This window comes from Lynx rufus, unplaced genomic scaffold, assembly GCF_022079265.1.
Source record: "Lynx rufus isolate CCGP_SWC_20201006 ecotype Redwood Valley unplaced genomic scaffold, mLynRuf1.p SCAF_8, whole genome shotgun sequence".
NCBI classification, from domain to species: domain Eukaryota; kingdom Metazoa; phylum Chordata; class Mammalia; order Carnivora; family Felidae; genus Lynx; species Lynx rufus.
In genome coordinates this window covers 23823068-23841876 of record NW_025814896.1, presented here as the reverse complement: position 1 = coordinate 23841876, position 18809 = coordinate 23823068, and the positions used below count along the sequence as shown (strand labels likewise).

At 39.2% G+C, this 18809-nt stretch overlaps 1 protein-coding gene across 1 annotated transcript in view; it reads right to left on the bottom strand.

Annotated features, from left to right (window-relative positions):
- LOC124503804 (ubiquinol-cytochrome-c reductase complex assembly factor 1) overlaps positions 1 to 17014 on the bottom strand; it is a 100741-nt gene extending 83727 nt beyond the window's left edge. The window contains exons 1-2 of the mRNA XM_047069084.1: positions 16957 to 17014; positions 2307 to 2405 (exon numbers count right to left, since the gene is read on the bottom strand). Coding sequence (XP_046925040.1) covers positions 2307 to 2405; positions 16957 to 16980 — 123 coding nt within the window. The 5' untranslated portion in view covers positions 16981 to 17014. The remainder of the gene's footprint in view (positions 1 to 2306; positions 2406 to 16956) is intronic.
- Between the last annotated feature and the right edge of the window lie 1795 nt (positions 17015 to 18809).

Genomic DNA, 18809 nt, shown 5'->3' with positions numbered 1-18809 from the left:
CATGATGGGGTGCCTGGTGGCTCAGCTGGTTAAGTGTTGAACTCTTGATTTCAGCTCAGGTCATAATCTCACGGTTTGTGGGGTCAAGACCTGCGTTGGACTCCACACTGACTCCAACGGGGAGAGCCTGCTTAAGATTCTCTCTCTCTGCCCCTCCCTCTCTAAATAAATAAATAAATAAATAAATAAATAAATAAATAAATACTTAAAAAAAAACAAAGAGATGAGAATACAATGTCCCTCGTTTTTTGAAAATGGTTAACAGGATTATAGCCTAGGACATTATCTTAGAGATCATGTGATACTATTACTCAACAAATGAAGGTTTCTTTTATGTCATGCCCTTAGTATACACTCTTCCAACTATTGCCTGAATATTTCCAGTAACAGGAAATTTACTATGTAAAAATTTAGCCCACCCATTCCATGACACCACAATTCTAATTAACATAAAGCTCTTCTTAATTCTGAACTAAATACGCCTCCTAGTCAGACATGTACCTGAGGAAAATCAGAGTTTTCCAACCAGGGGTCCTCGAAGTGGGAAGATGTGCCAATAAAGCACATGTCTCGTTTATTTACCCTGGCTAAAATTATATCCTGTCAGCATGAGATAAAGCACTCTAAGTTATTTACATGGATGTTTTGCTATAATGATGTCTCAGAACCTAATATAGTACCTGATACATATTAGGTAGTCAATAAATGTTTATTGATTCAAAGAATGAGGCACAAGTCAGAGATTCACACAATGAGTTCCCCCCTCCACCAACTATATACACACAAAAACAAATGACTTAACTCTATGATAATTCTATTAAAATTTTCCATGCACAAAAAGTAACAGAATGTCACCCACTCTGAAAAGAAATACCTGCACGCCTACAAAAAGTAGATGCCTCTTCTGTATAGGCATATTCTTCATTCATTCAACATACATTCAGTGCCTACTCCGTGCCAGGGTTAGTGAGCTCAGGAAATACAGGCACAAACAATACATGTCCTCAGAAGGGCAAGGTTTACACACTAATTAGGGGGAATTACACTATATTTTAAATAGTTGTAATATATTTATATGAATAAATTATATAATATATCAAAAATAATTTTAATCACATCACATATGAAAAAGAAGTTAATGGCTACAGAAGGAATTCATATAAATTGGTAAGAGTTTATATGAATAAATTCCCATAGATAAATGGAGAAAAGATATAAGCATAAATGATTTTCCATATATGGAAACTGGAATACAACTGGTAAACAGAAAAATGTTTAACCTTGACAGATAAAGAAATACAAAGCAAAACAAGATAACATTTTCTACCCTGTTAAAATTTTTTTTAAAACACCCAATTTAGAGGAAGTTAATGAAAAACTAGTTATATATACATTGCTGATGGCAATATAAACTAAAACCACCTTTTGGAGAGAGAAACTGCCTATACTCATTGACCCAGGGTATACCCTCCTAGGAATTCATCTTTAATAAAGTAAAAATTTATTAAACTATCAAGAAATAGTAACTACACTAAAGCCTACGACAAAAAAAAATTTTTTTGCAAATAATTTTAGTATCAAAATCTAAGTAAATAGAATAACATGTAGCCATCAAAAAATATAATTATGCAATCTATCTAACATGAATAATGTCTGCTCCAATAAGTGAAAAGGCACCAGAAAATAAAATTCTGTGGATATTTGTTAAGGCATCTACGGAAAAAATTAGTATGCACACACTGGAGTCCTACATAAGGACTGGAAAAAAACCAGCAGATGTTTTCACGTTTGAGGTCATGGGTGACTTTTATTTCCTTTATTACTAAATTATTTGTATAATTAACAAAAATCAGGAGAAAAAACTCTCAAAGAGGGTCCAAAGTAATGAATCATGTGGTCAATGATAAACAAAGGCCTCAAATAATTGTTCCTTGGATTCTGTGTTCATAAAAAGAAAAAAAAAGAAAGGAAGAAACATTTCTTACCCCAAATAAAAGTGGCACAATGTGGCTACAAAAAGAAACCTGCAGTTAACTCTGAGATGAATATCTGGAAACATTCCCAACAGTAAAAATCATCAGACTGTAGCATGGTATCCTAGGCTAAGTTCCACTGCTGGGGTATTTAGAAGCAACGCCCTAGACACCATACTGTAGGAATCAGTCCTGAGCTGGCACCACAGAGACCCAGAAGTGGTCTCATGAGGTTTTTCCATCACACAATTTGTTTGGCTAATCTATAAATATATGACATTTGAAAATAAACACTAAGGTTTTCATACCAAGCAAAGGAACAACAAACCTTACCTGGAAAGTACCAGACAGAGCCCTGCCCCACTGTGCCTGTGTAGAGGACACAGGTACCAATAGGCTGCATACTGGAACCCACTGGGAAATCCGGTTTCTCTAGAGAAAGAAAAAAAGGCTGTCAAGAATCTATATCCAACTCCATGAGTAGAAGTTTAGAAATTCTGCCAGAACAGGGTACATGAAAAGAGAACTTCCAAAACAGGGCCAGGAACAAGCTTCCTCCTGCTCATCTCTCCAAGGATAAAATGTACCCCTACCTATTCCTGATTCATGGACTAAAACAACGCTAGTAAAGGCTGACTCAAGCAGGGGGACATGGGCTCCCTCTCAGGAGAGTAACAAAATAAGCAGACTTCAGGCATTTTACAATTAGATTATCATTTAAATTGAGAGTCTGCAATGCCTTTTCATAAACACTGATTTATCTGATCTTCATAGAATGCCTTTATAGTAAGCAGTGTCATCCCCAAAAGGATGAAGAAACTAGGGCTGACATTTTTAGGGTAGGAAAACACTAAGCCAAATTGATTTCCAAAACAAAAGAGAGAGATTAAATGGCTGTTAGAGTTAATGACTGAAGTTCAGTTTCCCCCTAGGGTATTAACCAACCTCAAAAAGGTCTCTGGGCCAAAGTGAAAGGCTGGGCTGGGGAAAGGAAGAGCTATCTTGCTACCTGAGAAGCCTACTCTATTTTATGAACCTGAAATACATCACACTGTATAAATGGCATTCGTGTACACAGGACTGGAGATGTCTATTCTAGGAACCAACTCTGAGGGATCCAAGGGTCTCTTTCATTTGACCTATATAAAACTTATAAGGCCACAATGAGGGCTGAATATAAAATTATTTAAAAACACTTTGCCAAACATAAACTACAATACTAGGAGTCAAAGATCTGGATTCCAGTTTTAACTCAGCTATTCTAATATGATCTTTACAAGTAATTTAACCTCTACAATGCACAGGTTCCTTATAGCAATTATTAGTAATACTTATGAGCATTTGTTCTGTGACAGGTACTTTCCTAGGTACTTTACATATATAAACTCACTTAAAACTCACAATCATCACCGAATGACCTAGGAATATTGCCATTATCCCACTTATATGGATAAAGAAACTGAGGTATACATAGGATAAGGAATTTCCCAAGGCCACAAAGTTAATACAATGGCAGGGTTAAGATCTGAACCCAGACAGCCCAACTTCAGGATCCATGCTCATTTATGGGGTGAAAGGGTAAAAGGAATATCTCCAAAGTATCTTCTAACACTCTATGAACTAGTCTTGAAACAACTAAAACACAGTATAGTATTGTGGCAAGAGCCACGTACTTGGAATCAGAAAACACTGATTTGACTCTTGGCTCCACTGAAAGCTACAAGCCTTTGTTGTCTCTTCTATAAAATAAAGGAAAAAAATCCCTACTTCTCAGGACTTAAGAAAAATCAACAAACGTACCTTGTAACATGTCCAACTCAATAAATATTAAGTTGAATCTGAACCTCCATTTCCTCATGAGTAGGCAACAAGTGATAGGGATAATGTACATGGAGAAAGGTGCAGGAATTTTAAACGTAGAGAGGCCTTCTAAAGTGTCTCACAGTTTTAAAATTGTGTAACTGTTTTTAATAGGCTACTCACAACACCTTATGTTTCAAATGAAAAGTAAAGTTTCAAAATATTTTATTTCAGCTGAGGTTCGATCTGTTGGGATAATGTTCAAATAAGAGACCATTACTGGCTTTTTGTTTACTAATGCTGAATCATTTGCCAGAATCATCCACTGTTAGATGTTCCTTTCCTAAAAATGTAAATATGGGATAAGATGAAACTTCTGCAGATTCAAGCCAAGGGAGGCAGGGGGAAGTAAGAGGAAATTACAAGTAGGAACAATGCAAACTTTTGGAAGATCTTCTGAAGAATTTCATCATATTTTTCCCCACGTCAACAAAATTTTTCTCTGTAATTTTGGTTCTACTTGGTTTTATGCCAATACATTAAATCAGTTCTTATTAGAAGAAAGAAGCAATCAGCTCTGTTCTTTCCTTCTCCAATCCTACAATAACAACTCTTGTTCAAACCCTTAATTGAAACTGAGCAGAAAGGGTATGTAGCAGAAAGGGTATTTGAATCCCAAGATTCTTATTGAATAGCTGTGTGACCCTGAACTAGCTACTCAACATTCTGGACCTCCATTTTCCCTTATGTAAAGTGGGAATAATAAAAGCTACCTCACAGGAGTGTTCCAAGGATCATATGTAAAAGCACCTTGAGAATACTAAAATACACACAAAAGCATCATTACTGTTATTAACAACTGTTACTGAATTATGTAAATAAGCTTCTCTTTCACCAGCAAACTGTCATAGAAAAAAGAACTATTTCTTAAAATATTGTTTTTAACCTGGAATTCCCTTTCTCAAAAGCTTGCAGTGCCTCCAAGTGCCTCTTTAATCAAACGTCAACACCTGATCTTGACCAACTAGACCCCTCTAGACTCATCTTTATATTTACATACCCTGCCTTGTATTCTCCATTCAGCAGTTCCAAAACCTGACTCAGATTCTCTGGTTTGGGAATTACTACTCCTCTCCACACAAGCTAATTCCCTTCTAGTCAGTTCCTCTGGGACTCTCTTCTTCCCTCCTCCCCAACCCATGAGTTCATTAGCTTCAAAAAGTCTCCTCAGGGGCACCTGGGTGGCTCAGAACGTTAAGCGACCAACTCTTGGTTTCAGCTCAGGTCATGATCTCAGTTTGTGAGTTCAAGCCCTGCACTGTGCTCTGTTCTGACAGTGCAGAGTCTGCTTGGGATTCTCTTTCTCCCTCTCTCTCTGCCCCTTCCCACCTTGCACTCTCTCTCTCTCTCAAAATAAATCAATAATCTTTAAAAAAAAAAAAAAAAAAAAGGTCTCCCCAGACTCCAGGTACTGGTTCTACTGACTCTACTTGGTCCATATTCCTTCCCACTTCTCCCAATACTTAATTTATAAATGTAAATCTGTGGGGGGGCCTGGGTGGCTCAGTCAGTTAAGTGTCTGACTTAGGCTCTCTCAGGTCATGATCTCGTAGTTTGTGGGTTCGGCCCTGTGTCGGGCTCTGTGCTGACAGCTTAAAGCCCGGAGCCTGCTTCGGATTCTGTCCCCCTCTCTCTCTGCCCCTCCCCTGCTTGCTCTCTCTCTCTCTTTCAACCTCTCTCTCAAAAATAAATTTTAAAAATTTCTAAATAAGAAAGAAAGAAAGAAAGAAAGAAAGAAAGAAAGAAAGAAAGAAAGAAAAAGAAAGGAAGATATTTTTAAAAATCTGTGGAAGTACTTAGCTCCCTCTTAAAGGTACTAACATATCAGGCCTATAACAATTAGCAAACCTCAACTTCCAAGTTCAGGAAAACATTTACAGCCATTTCCAATGGTTAGAATTACTGCCTTAACTTAGGCTAATATATACACCATTATTAAGTGGGAAGAGGTTTTATTGTCTTTTTACCTCACCAACACTTCAAAACCAAAATCTTAAAGACAGGTTTCATGTTTTTACTTTCTGTACATATTGTTAACTGCAGGTGATTTTACATTTGTATTTCAAAATATTCTGACAGACCAGTTTTTCAACTACAGCTTTAATCAGTCCATTGACCAGCCTGTTGCTGCATGTGTTTTTTAAGATACTGTACATAGTATTTTCCTTGGCTTACTCATGAATTGGAAAAGGCTTTACAGGTAGTCCATTCTCCTATTCTCCGTAGTTTTGCTTTATAAAGTGACTATAAACACTGAGTTAGCAAATACTGAACCATTGCTCCTAGAGAAAATACAGGGTTAGGTTCCTGCAAGCCTCTGGTCACAACATTTTCATAAACCAATCAATACATAACCTTGTGTGTTTCTCTTTAAAGACATCTTATTATTTATAAATATACAATTAACTCATTAACATTGAACTCATGGACAATAGCACTGTAACTCACTCCTGAACAAAACTTATCTAACACGTAAGTTTTCTCTATAAGGAATATCACAGCCTTCTTGCACTTAGTAACACTAGATAACTACATTTAGGGGCCATATTAAACAGGGAAATCACCAACAAGGCACAAAAATACAAAAACTTTAGCATTAAATAGACTGTGAAAACAATACTTATTTACAGTATAAGAGCTGAAATAAGTCAGCATATCGACCTCAGCAAGGACTTGCATGTTGCAGCTCCAATTTTTCACTCCTCTGCACACATCCATAAATGATCATTAAAAGTGCCATGAATATTGATTTGGGAATTACAAATAAATCTTAGCAAGTATAATGAATTCAAAAATACAGAATCTTGAATAATGAAGATCAACCATAGTCACCAAATCTACTCTGTAAATGTTCACTGGTTCCTGTAGTCTGAATGCCATGGATACTAATTTAATTCCATAATCCAGAGGATAAACACTATTGTAGCAAACTATCCTGCAAATTATGAAGTGGCATGCTATACAAAAGGATACTTAGACATACCAGAGGAGCAGAGAATGTTCAACAATTCCTTCCATCATTACTGAATCCTCTGCCTCCTCCCACTTTGTTGGGGGTTCCAATCTGAGCTTTAAAAGATTGATTACGGGGTGCCTGGGTGGCTCAATCAGTTGAGCGTCCGACTTCGGCTCAGGTCATGATCTCACGTGAGTTCCAGCCCCGCGCCGGGCTCTGTGCTGACAGCTCGGAACCTGGAGCCCGCTTTGGATTCTGTGCCTCGCTCTCTCTCTGCCCCAACCCACTCGCATTCCGTCTCTGTCTCTCTCAAAAATAAACATTAAAAAAATGTATATAGGGGCGCCTGGGTGGCGCAGTCGGTTAAGCGTCCGACTTCAGCCAGGTCACGATCTCGCGGTCCGGAGTTCGAGCCGCGCGTCAGGCTCTGGGCTGATGGCTCAGAGCCTGGAGCCTGTTTCCGATTCTGTGTCTCCCTCTCTCTCTGCCCCTCCCCCGTTCATGCTCTGTCTCTCTCTGTCCCAAAAATTAAAAAAAAAAAAAAAAAAGTTGAGAAAAAAAATGTATATATAAAAAAAAAGATTGATTACATCCGGGAAAGATTTGAGCAAATCATTTAATATATTAAGATTGGGCATATCAGTAAATATATGTATTAATTATTATGTACATTAAAATTTCTATTATAGAAAGGCAGAAAGGTACAATAAACCCCAAGATACTAGTATGAATTTAGAGTTATTGGTATGGGTTATTAATATGTATAGACAAATACAGAAATAGATGTGTTTATGTAAATGTATACACATACATGTGCTTCCTATTCCTGTCCTGATAGGTCCTGGAAGCAATGACCACATCCAGCATCCAGACTTGGTTTCTAAATAGTACTAGTCACTAAAAAGAACTAGTGGTCTCTGGAAAAAAGTTGACTTCGGAACAGGGTTGATGGTCCTTAAAGCCTTACTTGCAAAGAAATGGCATTATTTGATCTGTTTAGTAGCTCTTTAGAAGACTCCATCCAATGTAAAACTCATTCAACATGAAAAAACTGAAAAAAACATTTCTGCAGGAGCACTCATTGAAAACAACTGTTTAACTTCATAACTGCCTGAGGCAATGGATAATACATGGAGAAAACAATAGGCTAACAAAAGAAGCTTAAAAGGAAAAGCAAGAGAATGAGCTTTGAAAAGGTATGACATATTCCTGGGAATCTGAAGGCCAGGCATATGCACAGGGCTGTGCACAAGAACAGGAAAGACCTGAGACCTCTGGTTAACCTTGAAGGTCTGCACAAGCAGGAAGTGAAATTTAAGGCAGAGATGTTAAATGATTGTAAGACTGTTGATGGTGTACCACAACATGTGCACAGAGCCCTTCAGCAAAAAACAGAAGACTTACTGGTTCCAGGTATTTAAGAAGTCTCCAATCATTACCTGACCACTAAGCTAACTGAGATGAGACCATACAACAAAGAATATAGACTTTACAGGGTTAATTCAGAAATATCACTAAACAGAAAAACAATAACAAACTCTGGGAAAGGACAGACCTGACTTCCAGAGTTGCCACATATTATTTAAAATGTCCAGTTTTCAAACAAAAAACAAAAACAAAAAAAAGTATGAAACATGTAAAGAAACATAAAAGCATGGTCCATACACAGAAGGGGAAAAAAAAATCTACAGAAACTGTCCCTGAAGAAGCTCACATGTTAGATAAACTAGACAAAGACTGTGAAACTATTTAAAGTTTATTTATTTTGAGTGGAAGCACAAGCAGGAGAGGGACAGAGAATCCCAAGCAGGCTCCACGCTGTCAATGCACAGCTCAACACAGGGCACAATCCCATGAACCATGAGATCATGACCAGAGTCAAAATCAGGAGTCAGACACTTAACCTACTGAGCCACCCAGGCACCCCTAAATATGTTTAAAATCTAAAGGAAACCATTCTAAAGAACTACAGCAAAGTATAAGAATGCTATCTCACAAAATAGAGAATATCAACAGAGAAATTATTTAAAAAAAAAAAAACCAAATTATTGTGTTGAAAAGAACAATAAATAAAATGAACATTTCCCTAAAGGGGTTAAACCGCAGATTTGAGCAGAAGAGAAAATCAGTGACCGTGAAAATAGATCAACCAAGATTATCCAAACTAAGGAACAGAAAGAAAAAAGAATGAAAAAATTTTAACAGAGCTTCAGAGACCTACGAGATACCATCAAATGTACCAACATATGTATAAGGGGAGTCTCAGAAGGACAAGAGGAAATAAAGGGAAACAAAAAATATTTGAAGAAATACTGGCAGAAAATATCCCAAATTTGATGAAAAACATCAATCTATAAATCCAAGAAACTCAACTAACTCCAATAGCATAAATGCAGAGAAATCTATAAATAGATATATGTTGGGTGCCTCAGTGGCTCAGTCGGTTAAGCATCCAACTTCAGCTCAGGTCATGATCTCACAGTTCGGTTCGTGAGTTGAAGCCCCACATCAGGCCCTCTGCTATCAGCACAGAGACTGCTTCAGATCCTCTGTCTCCCTCTGTCTGCCCCTCCCCAGCTCATGTGGTACACACACAAGTGCTCGCTCGCTCTCTCTCTCTCTCTCTCTCTCAAAAATAAGATGAAACGGGCACATCAGTGTCTCAGTTGGTTAAACGTCCAACTTTTGGTTTCAGCTCAGGTCATAATCTCACAGTTCATGAATTCAAGCCCTGCATCTGCTGTCAGCACAGAGCCTACTTGAGATTCTGTCTCTCCCACTCTCTCTCTGCCCCTCCCTGCCTCTCCCTCTCTTGCTCTCAAAATAAATAAACTTAAAAAAATTTTTTAAACAAATAATATATAATAATAAAATAAATAAAGTGTTAAAAAAAGACATAATAATCAAGCTGTTGAAAAACAAAAACACAGAATCTTGAAAGCAGCAAGAGAAGCTATTCAACATGTACAAGAGATCTTTGATAACATTAATAGCTGATTTCTCCTCAGAAACCATGGAAGACAGAAGGCAATGGGATGAAAAATTAGGACTTTCTAGATAAACAAAAACTGAGAAAACCAACAGCAGACCTGCTCTACAGCAAACACTAAAAGGAGAACTTCAGGCTGAAATGAGACCTCTGACAGTACAGTAACTCAAATCCACATGAAGAAATAAAGTGCACAGATAAAAGCAACTACTTGGATAAATTAAAAAAATACAGCATACGTATATTTTTTGGTTTTAATTATTTTTATTTTTTTAATTTGCTTTAATGTTTTATTTATAAGAGAGAGGCAGAGTGTGAGAGGAGGAGGGGCAGAGAGGGAGGGAGACACAGAATCCGAAGCAGGCTCCAGGCTCTGAGCTGTCAGCACAGAGCCCGACACAGGGCTCAAACCCACAAACAGTGAGATCATGACCTGAGATGAAGTCAGAGCTCAACCAGTTGAGCCACCCAGGCATTCCTCTATTTTTATTTTTAACTTAAAAGGCAACAGCATAAAGCAAAAATTGTAAATCTATGCTGATGGGCACACAATGTTTAAATACATAATTTGAATGACATTAATGGCACAAGGGAGCCAGGAAGGAATGGAGCTAAATGGAATCACAGGGGTTTTTTTTTTTAATGTTTATTTATTTATTTTTGAAAGAGTGTGCGCGCGCACGTGTGTGTGTGCATGTGTGCGCGAGCGCAAGCATGGAGGCAAGAGGAAGGAGGGAGGGGCAGAGATAATCCCAATCAGGCTCCATCTGTGCTGTCAGTGCAGAGCCCAACATGGGGCTTGAACCACAAGATCATGACCTGAGCTGAAGTTAGACACTTAACCAACTGAGCCACCCAGGACCCCCATAGTTTTTATATATTACTGAAATTAAGTTGATATTAATTCAAACTGGATTGTTGTAAATCAAGATGTTAATTGTTATCATCACAGCAACACAAGGAAAATAATAAAAAATACAATAAAACCTTATACCATATACAAAAATTAATTCAAAATTGATCAAAGATCTAAACATAAGACCTAAAACTATGACACTCCTAGAAGGAAACATAAGGGAAAAGCTTCATGACATCAGATTTGGCGATGATTTCTTGGCTATGACACCAAAGCCCAGACAACAAAAGAAAAAATAGTTAAGTTGGACTTCATCAAAATTAAAAACTTTTGTGCATCAAAGACTACTATCAACAAAGTAAAAAGATAACCCATGGAATGGGACAGAGTATTTGCAAATCATAGATGTGATAAGGCACTGATTCCAGAATATAAAAAAAAAATTCCTCAACAACAAACAACTCAATTAAAAAATGGGCAAAGGACTCAAATAGACATTTGTCCAAAGATATACAAATGGCCAACTTGCATATAAAATATGCTCAACATCATTAATCAGTAGAGAAATGCAAATCAAAACTACAATGAGATATCACCTCACACCTATTAAGATGGCCACTATGAAGGAAAAAAAAGAAAGAAAATAATAAGCATTAACAAAGATGTACAGAAACTGGAGCCCTTATGCTTTCCTGGTGGGAATGTAAACTGGTGCAACCACTGTGGAAAATAAAATGGCAAATGCTCAAAAAATTAAATATAGAATTACCATATGATCCATATGATCTACTTCTGAATATATACCCAAATGAAGTAAAAACAGGGACTTGAAAAGATATAAATAGTGGCAGCATTATTTCATAATAGCCAAAAGATGGAAGCAACCCAAGTGTCTATCCTCAAAAGAATGGGTAAACAAAATGTGGTTTATACATACAATGGAATATTATTTAGCCTTAAAAAGGAAGGAAACTCTGACACATGCTACAACATGGAAGAACCTTGAAGACATTATGCTGAGTGAAATACACCAGTCACAAAAGGACAAATACCCTATGATTCCACTTATATGAGTACCTACAGTAGTCAAAATCATAAAGACAGAAAGAATGCTAGCTGCTTGGGACTAAGTAGAGGGGGGCATAATGATTTATCATTTAATAGGCAGAATTTCAGTTTTGCAAGATAAAAAGAGTTCTGTGAATGACGGTGTGATGGCAGCATAACAATGTGAATACATTTAATACCATTCTGAACTGTATAGTTAAAAACTATTAAAATGGTACATTTTATATTATCTATATTTTACTACAATTTTTTTTAAAAAGCACAAGAGTGGGGGCACTTGGGTGGCTCAGTCAGTTGACCGACTGCTTCGGCTCAGGTCATGATCTCACGGTTTGTGAGTTCAAGCCCCGCATCAGGCCCTGTGCTGACAGCTCAGAGCCTGGAGCCTGCTTCAGATTGTGTCTCCCTCTCTCTCTGCCTCTCCCCCACTCACACTTCGTCTCTGTCTGTTTCTCAAAAATGAATAAACATTAAAAAAATTTTTTTTTAAATAATAAATAAATAAATAAATAAATAAATAAATAAATAAATAAATAGCTAGCACAAGAGTGGCTTTCTGCGGTTTCTAATACTGTCAAAATAAAGCAAAAATGACCACCAATGCCCAGGACAGCTCATAAACCATAAACAAGTCCCACTGTATTACTCAAATATCCAGTTCCTCTGCTGGAGCTACTTAGCAATAGCAATGTTTTAGCTTCCTCTTCCTTCTTAAACCCATTATTGGAGAAGGGAAAAAAGAGTAAAAAAAATAAGGGGAAACTAATGAGAATGTTTCAAGAATATTACTTCTCTGTGGTTCAAATTTCTTACCTTAAAATGGGGGAAATAATAGTGCCTACCTTGTCAAAGGGCTAGTGTAAGGATTAAGTTCACGTATATATACAGTATACAAGAGTGCTTACCACATAGTAAGTGCCCTATAAATGTTAGCTATCCATATTACTCCCCAGGAAAACTCAACATCTTATTTCAACTACAACCTATATCTCTGCTTGCTTAGTCTCTCCTGAACACCAACTCACCAGCTGCTTAAAAAAACAAAACAAAACAAAAAAACAAACAAACAAAAAAAAACACTTAGGGCACCTGGATGGCTCAGTCAGTTAAGCCTCCAACTCTTGATCTGAGTTCAGGTCTTGATCTCAGGGTGGTTACTTCAAGCACCACGCTGGGTGTGAAGCCTACTTAAAAACAAACAATAAAACACCACCATCTCCAACTGGATATTCTCAGTGAAGGACACTGCTATATTAATTCAGTCATCCAAGGCAGAGCTAGGACTCACTGTTAGACACCCCTCTCCCTCACCCTCAATATCTAACCTTCCACCAAACCCTGTAGACTCTGTTTCCTCAATACTTGTTGAAATCATCCCTTCCTCTATAACCACACTTTCCCTGCCTCCTCTTAGTACAGGCCTTCTACTTCTTCCAGGATTACGTGAGTAGTTCTGGCTGGACTTTGGGACCCGAAACTCAGCCCACTCTGACTGATCCTTCCACAACTGCTACAGGGATATATTAAAGCAAAAATCTCCTAGTGGATGTAAGTGTTTATATGGTTTTTTTTTTTTACTTTTTTTACACTTTCAAAATGAAATTTGTAAATTTCAATTTAAAAATGATAAAAGAAACTAGGGGCAACTGGGTGGCTCAGTTGGTTAAGTGTCCAACTTTGCCTCAGGTCATGATCTCATGGTTCATGAGTTTGAGCCCTGTGTTGGGCTCTGTGCTGAAAGCTCAGAGCCTAGAGCCCGTTTCAGATTCTGTGTCTCCCTGTCTCTCTGCACTTCCCCCCTCACACTCTGCCTCTCTCTCGAAAATAAATAAATATTTTTAAATTTTTTTTAATAAAAAAAAGAAAGAAAGAAACTAAAGTGTTCCCCTCATCAGTGGTGGTTGCAGGAGAGAAGAGGAGAAAAGGACTGCAAAAGACTACAAAGAAATTTTGGAGACTGACAGATATGTTCATTATTTTTATTGTGGTGATAGCTTTTCAAGTGTATACCTATGTTAACAGTTATCAGGGGTTAAGCGTCCGACTTCGGTTCAGGTCATGATCTGAGTTTGAGCCCTGCATTTGGCTCTGTGCTGACAGTTCAGAGCCTGGAGCCTGCTTCGGATTCTGTGTCTCCCTCTCTCTCTGCCCCTCCCCTGCTTGCACTCTGTCTCTCTCTCTCTCTCTCAAAAATAAAACATTAAAAAAAATTTTTTAAACAGTTATCAAATTATATAATTAAATAAGTGCAACACTGTACATCAATTATTCTTTAACTTTAAAAATTTAAATGAAAAAAGAGTAAATATCAAAAAAACCCTTTAAAAACAAACTCTTTTGCATTAAAAACAGAAGCTTTGACATAGATGCCATCTACAGCATGATAGATGACACCAAGTAATATGTATACATCGCCATCAAGGACTACCTGTCTGTATCCAGCACAAGTACCAAAAGGTCAGGGAGTGCATAACCTTGTCCTAGAACCCAGTCTCCAGGGCCAGGCGCAAACTGGCAACCACAGGAAACCAGCCTAGACACTGAGCTGCTATCAGCTCACGTTAGGTTGCACACTATTCAAAGCTCCTCAGTGTGCATTTGTAGTTTACCCATGATGCAACTCCTCAACCCATTTGAAGGACTCAGGGTCTCAGCCTATAGAAGTACCCCAGTGGTTTATACTATAGGCAGGAGAGAAACTTTAAAATGAAGATTGGGTTGGTTTCAACTTAAAAATTATTTGAAAAATAAAATCCAAAAATGAAAATTATTTGAAAAAAAAAAAAAACTTTAAAAATAAATCTTCCCTTGCTTAAAACATTTCAAAGGGTCCCCTGTGCCTCAGGATAAACCTCTAATCCTAACCATGAGACACAAGGTCCTGAATCCTGCCATTTCACCATAAGTGCCCAAGTCAAGCCAGAGTCACATACAGTTCTTGGTTATCTGGCATTAGTAGCATATGCTCTCTTTCCCCTTCTCTAATGCTCTCGTTTAGTTCAGGCATCACTCCCTGATGGATGCTTACCCTCAAGCTGGTTTAGTATGTCTCTACTCTGCTCCTATAGCACCTGGTACAAACTTCTATCACAGCATTTCAAGTATTGTATTAGGAGTTCTCTTTTCTGTCTCTCCTGTTAGACTATAAACTTCAGGCAGAGGTCTATGATTTTCATCCTCAGTTCCTTGGATAGTTCCCAGAATGCAGTACTCTCAAAACAGGTGCTGAACTAAAAGGAAGAGAAGAAAAGCACTTAAATGTCACCTGTATCAACTGATTTTCAGATCAATCCTATCAAACTTACTGTTAAGGAAATCTGAGGCTCAGAGAAGTTAGGGGACTGGCTCCAGGTAACACAAAATAAGTAACAGAGCCACACTTTCAACCAAGGCTCTTCAGACTCCTAGAAGGTAGATTCCCTATATTTGTGAATTCCTCAGCACCTAACCCAAATGCCTCTTCAGAATAGGTAATCAATAAATATCTGCTGCTTTCATGTTTACTGTCACTTTCAACTAGTATTAGGGGAGATTCCATTGCTTTGTCACACAGCACATTATATAATAAGAAACTTTTAAAGATTCATAGTATAAAGTAAAAGTGACTTTTCCTTATCTAAACTTGCTTTTTATCTAAAAGGATGAGCAGAAAGGAATAAATAGCAAAAAATATGACAAATAGAGGGCAGTTAGGTGGTGTCTATGGATGCTACCACCTAAGAAGAAATAAACCTGCAACAGTCCACACACTCAGGGGCAAGAATATTTAATATATCAGGCAGGCCCTAACTTCCAAGATAAATCAAGGTGTTCCTTTCAGGTATATAGCCCAATAAACTTTTCATCTTTTTCCTGACATATCCATCTTAAAAGTGTAATAATTTAGGGGGCGCCTGGGTGGCGCAGTCGGTTAAGCGTCCGACTTCAGCCAGGTCACGATCTCGCGGTCCGGGAGTTCGAGCCCCGCGTCAGGCTCTGGGCTGGATGGCTCGGAGCCTGGAGCTTGTTTCCAATTCTGTGTCTCCCTCTCTCTCTGCCCCTCCCCCGTTCATGCTCTGTCTCTCTCTGTCCCAAAAAAATAAATAAAAACGTTGGAAAAAAAAAATTTAAAAAAAAAGTGTAATAATTTAGGACATCCTACTTGCCATTTCTCCCGCAGTTCTCAGATCTGAATCAATTTCTGCCCTGGCATCAACAATTACTTCACTAAGTGAATCTTTCTGTAGGTTATATGAGCTATTCTTCAAACAATTACTGAGCAGAACAGAGAGTACCGCACTTTGCTAGGCTGACAAGAAATACAAGACATAAAATTGCAGTTCTTATAAACCATATATAAAAAGATTAGAAACAGAAGTGTAAATAACTCACACGATAGCCAGAGGCAGGAATGGGCAGTGTCTGCTACGAAAAACAATGTCCTTGACCCAATTTCTGAAAGACTAGCTAAAATGATAAACCCTCCCATCACTCAATGATTAGTAACTAGGTTCTGTATCATCCTAACCTTTTCCTGCTGCCACTTTCTTTCTCCTTGAATTCCCAGATGTCAGAGTATGCTAGAAGGACAGGGGCTGAATCACAAGGGCCGTAGTTTCTCACAAGAGTGCTAAGAAGTCAAGTAATTCCTTCCTCACTTCGTTAATTCCTTCAACATTTATTGAACACCTACGGTGTGCCATACACTGTGCTCGGCAGAGTATGAGCTCGGTTTGCGTGCAGCTTTCAATCTCATGACCTGAAACAGTATTCCACTTAACTGTACAGTTAAGAATCGTCTTACTGATTGGTCTCGGAAACAAACCCAGAGAATCTCGGAAACCGAAGGAACTGCAGATTAACGTCCCCATTTTTCCCGTCGGGACACTGAGACCCGAAAGTGATTTGCCCAAGGTCACACTGGGAATCAGTGACAGAACAGAAACAGGAACCCAGGCCTCCTGAAAACTCCAATCAGTGCCCCCACGTGCTGCCTCTCCCTGAGGGAGAGCGGTCGCAAGAGTAAGTGAGGAAAAGCAAACTTCGCCAGATTTGGGTCCGATGTCACTCTCTCCCTCCTCCAAAAACGGGGAAGCCACCACCAAACCGAGGGTAGGGGAAAGTGGGCAGCTGCCTCAGTTTCCCCGCAGAAAGGCGACCGCGCAGCCTCGCTGCCACCCAAGCTCCCCTCCTGCACTCTCCTCCAGCTTCTCCCGCCCTGCCCTTTCCGACTCCAACCCTGGGGGCGACCGCAGAAAAGTACTCCCTCACTCACAAGGACTCGCACCAGCAACGCCATGTTCCTCTGCAACCACTTCCGGGTAAAGAGTGGCCTTCCGGAGTCCCCGCTGCCCCCTCCCCTTGTCTAAGTTGTCCTTTCGCCGGCGGTACCTGGCAACGGCAGCGCAGGCGCACAGAGGCGCCTGCGCTCAAGAGCGCGCACTTTCCCCGACCTGGCGCGCGCCTCCCGTTCTCCCCTGTCTTACCCCTGTGACACGTCACAGAGACTCACGTCTTCCCCGCTGCACCTGTCCTCCTTGACCAATAGCCTTGCGCTTTTCATAGCTCTCTCCTTAACCACTTACTTCTCCCTCACCCAGCCTCACTCCTCAGCGCCCCGTTGTCAGAATTCTTTCTCAGACTCTTCCCCCACGGGAATACCTCCCCTTTTCACTGGGGGGTGAAAAAAAAAACAGGACTTTGGGGGATCCCAATATTGAAGAGCTCCCAAAAAACGAGTATGAGAAGTTGTTGTAGAGGAACACAGGAGAGTGTTCAGCTGAGTCCTGAAAGTCAAGAGGGCAGTCACATGCTGACCCGAGGCCTGAAGAGGAACTTTTGGGGTTTCTGGCCGGTTGGTTGTTTAATGTGAACATCTTTGAGTTTTGATAGGAAATAATTGTGAAGGTGAAGGCACAGAAGAAGGAATCAAGGATACAAGGAGTTTCTTGAGGAGGTGGGAGAGAATCACCTTGGCTGGTGGACCTCTTCCACTGTATCCCAAGAGCAGTAGATGCTCCTGGGGTTGACTGGGAGCAGAGGGGCAGGATGTTAAAAGACTTCCTCTCCATTCAGTCAACGAAGACCCAGTGAATGTTCACTATGTGCTGGTCACAAAACAGATGTGTATAATGGCTTTGTGGAGCTCTAGACTGGTGAAGGGGGCACACAAAATCTAGTAAACCAAGGAAAAAATAAAATAATTAAAAATCGTGGGAAGTGCTTTGAAGGAAACAAAGAGCTAAACTTGAGAATAATATGGGAAACTACACTTTAGATAACATGGCCAGGTAAGGCCTCTCTGAGGAGGTGACATGTAAGTTGAGACCCAAAGGATGAGAAGGAGCTAGCCATGGGAAGTGACTTTGAACATGCTATTTTATCAGCAAATGTTGGGGGATGAGAGAGGGAAGAAAGATTCCAGGACAAGAGTCCCGAGATAGGAAAGAATAAGGGTTTATTTCAAGAAGCGAAAGAATTAGGTATTTACCAGAAAGAAAAACACTAATGCAAAAAGATATATGCACCCCTATGTTTATTGCAACATTATTTACAATAGTCAAGATATGGAAGCAACCTAAGTGTCTATCCACAGATGAATAAAGAAGATGTAGGGTATATGCAATGAAATGTTACTCAGCCATAAAAAAGACTGAGATCTTACCATCTTCAACAACATGAATAAAGCTAGGGGGTATTATGTTAAGTGAAATAGTATGACAGAGAAAAACAAATACCATAGGATTTCACTTGTATGTGGAATCTAAAAACAAAACAAGTACGAAAGCAGAAACAGAGTCATAAATACAGAAAACTGGTAGCTGCCAGTGGGGGCGCGGGGATGGGTAAAATAGGTGAAGGGAATTAAGAGGTTAAAAAAATCCCAGTTATGGGCCCAGTTGAGTGTCTGACTTCGGCTCAGAACACGTACAAGCCCAGCATCGGGCTCACTGCTGTCAGTCTTGCTGCTATCAGCATAGAGCCCACTTCGAATCCTCTGTCCTCCTTTCTCTCTGCTCCTTCCTTGCTCATTCTCTCTCTCTCTCTCTCTCTCTCTCTCTCTCTCTTCCAAAAATAAACATTTAAACAAATTCCAGGTATGAAATAAGTCACAGAGATGAAAAGTAC